Below are 2,609 nucleotides of genomic sequence, written 5' to 3' on the forward strand. Positions count from 1 at the left end.
GATCTCTTCTGTTGACATGGAGGTGAAGCAGTGAATACTGTGCTGCTACCACAATGGAAGAGTGGGTTTGAGTCCAAGAAAACAGATCTACAGAATGGGACTCTCGTTCGGATGCCTTTGACAATGACATTATCTTATGCAGTAGATTAAACATGTGAATATAATCCACGTTGTTGTAGGCAGCGTCAGACATGTAGCCCACAGGTGAAGTAACACATCACCTCTCACCCACAGCGTCAGTGGGAGGGGAGGGGAAGCAGGAGGTGGATCCAGTGACTGTTTGTTGTTTCAAATTCCACCTCCATTTGGGGCTTCGACAATGAGGTGAGAGAAACACTGGGAATAAGGCACCAAGAATGAAGGGGTAAGGCTCAGAGGTCACAGAAGAGAAGTCTTTAGCATTACATAGAGTTCCTGGAGTAAATCATTCCTATTACTGAGAAGCCAGCTAGAATCCAGTTTTCAAAAATATCTCTGAAAGGTAGTAAAAACGGAAGTTCAATCTGCCTTCCTTAACTTGATTCCTGAGTTTAAAGCCAGGAGGCTCACAGAAAGAGGGTTATTATCCCTGTTGTTGTTGTTGTACTTAAGTGCCGTTCAGTCACTTCTGACTCATAGCAGCCGGTGTAGGACAGAGCTGCCTGGTCCTGGGCCGTCCTCACATCACTGCTATGTTTGGACCCATTGTTGTGGTCACTGTGTCAGTCCCTCACGTTGACAGTCTTGCTCTTTTTCACTGACCTCTACTTTACCAGCATGATGTCCTTCCCCAGGGGCTGGTCCCTCCTGATGACATGTCCAAAGTACATAAAATGAAGTCTCACCATTGTCCCTTCTGAGGAGCATTCTGGCTATACTTGTTCCAAGACAGATTTGTTTGTTCTTCTGGCAGTCCATGGTCTATTCGATATTCTTCATCAACACCATAATTCAAAGGCATCAGCTCTTCTTGTCCAGCTTATGCATGCCTGTGAGGTCGTTAAAAACACCTTGCCTTGGGTCAGGTGAGCCTTAGTCCTCATTAGTAAAGTAGAAAGCAGCTGGTTTTTCACAAAGTGTCAATACGGTAAATCTTAGGTATATGTGTGAAAACACTCACAGGCCCTTTGTCAGTCACAGTGCTGAATAGTGGTCTCTAAACTCTTTAAGGTGGCTGTTTGGAAATAAATAAATAGCCCACTCGAGTGCCAAAACCACGAGAAAGGAAACCTGCAGGAGGATCTTCAAACCTGCAGCTATCCATTTCCACCTCCTTAGCAGTTAGAAATGGTAAAGGTTCAGGCGTGGGTTGCTTTTTAAGTAGCATCCAGATTGCCGTCAATTCTGATTGGCTGCAAAGCACAAGATGTTAAAGGCACATGTTATTAGATGTCGTGCAGTCAACGTGAGTCCGAGAGCCTCGTGGCAGCCCGTACACAACAGAATGAAACGCTGCCTGGGCCTGCTTCTGCCGCACGATCAGCTGGAGTTGGGACCATTGCGGCCCATAGGGTTTTTGATGGATGGTTTTCAGAAGCAGATCACCAGGCCTTCCTTCCTAGCCCGTCTTAGTCTGGAAGCTCCGCTGAAGCCTGTGCCTTGCAGGCACACGTAAGCCTCTACTGACAGACGAGTGGCATCTGTGCATCAGGTGCGTTGCCTGGAATTCAACCGTAATCTCCAGCTGGAAGGTGGGAATTCTACCACTGAACCACCAGTGTCCCTGTTAAAGGGACAGAGGTGGCCTTTTCTGGGTTCCGACAGCTGTGGTCACTCCCTGCCAGAGAAGTGAATGCACACTGCGGTGCACTGACTGGGCGGCTTAGTAGTTAGATTCGGTGTATTCCAGGGCTGGGCTGGTGAGTTACATGATTTGGTAGCCCTGCTAGAATAGCCAGATAGAAGCCGACTCCCGAGGGCCTGCAGAGCTGGCCCAGGCTCTCTGAAAACCTGAGAGCCGGGGAGGTAATGGGCTGAGCCTATGAATCAGACTGGCTCTCTATCTCAGTTATCAAACTACCCCAGAACTTAGTGCTTAAAACAACAACAGTTTTAGGTGACTGGACATTTCCTACTTGGGCTGTCTCATGCAGTTGTAGTCATATGTTAGCGAGGTCTGAGTCATCTGAAGGCTTCTTTACTTCCTATGTCTGGTGACCGGGCGTGGGTCATTTTAACAGCTCGGGGCTGGCTGGGAATATTTCCTCTCCATGTGTCTCCTTGGACTTCCTCACAGCAGGGTGGTCTCAGGGTAGCCGGGCTTTTGACATCGTAGCTGGTTTCTCCCACAGCTAGAGTTCCAAGGGACAGGAAGTAGAACCGGCAAGACCAAGGCCCCGAAACTGTCTCAGTGTCACTTCCACTGTTAGATAAAGCAGTCAGAAGCTGCCCAGATTCAAGGGGAGGAGAGAGAACCCTCAAATCTCAGGGCAAAGAATCTGTAATGAGCTTTAATCCTCGACATCCTCCAACCAGGGCCCAGAGGGTTTGTTTGTAGTGGATGAGTGTCCTTGTCTGGCCATACTGGATGCTCTGCATTCAGACAGCTCTGTTAGGCGGGGCAAGATGGCGGACTAGGCAGAAGGATTGCACAGACCCTCTTCAACAAAGAAAAGGGAAACCAATAAATA

At 48.4% G+C, this 2,609-nt stretch overlaps 1 protein-coding gene across 1 annotated transcript in view; it reads right to left on the reverse strand.

Moving 5' to 3' along the window:
- Positions 1 to 288: 288 nt before the first annotated feature.
- The window catches only part of P2RX7 (purinergic receptor P2X 7), a 50,026-nt gene continuing 47,705 nt past the window's right edge, over positions 289 to 2,609 (reverse strand). The window contains 2 exon segments of the mRNA XM_007938259.2: positions 289 to 336; positions 2,055 to 2,114. Coding sequence (XP_007936450.1) covers positions 289 to 336; positions 2,055 to 2,114 — 108 coding nt within the window.

The sequence above is a fragment of the Orycteropus afer genome, unplaced genomic scaffold (genome assembly GCF_000298275.1).
Source record: "Orycteropus afer afer isolate SDZICR_OR568_19922 unplaced genomic scaffold, OryAfe1.0 scaffold00048, whole genome shotgun sequence".
NCBI classification, from domain to species: domain Eukaryota; kingdom Metazoa; phylum Chordata; class Mammalia; order Tubulidentata; family Orycteropodidae; genus Orycteropus; species Orycteropus afer.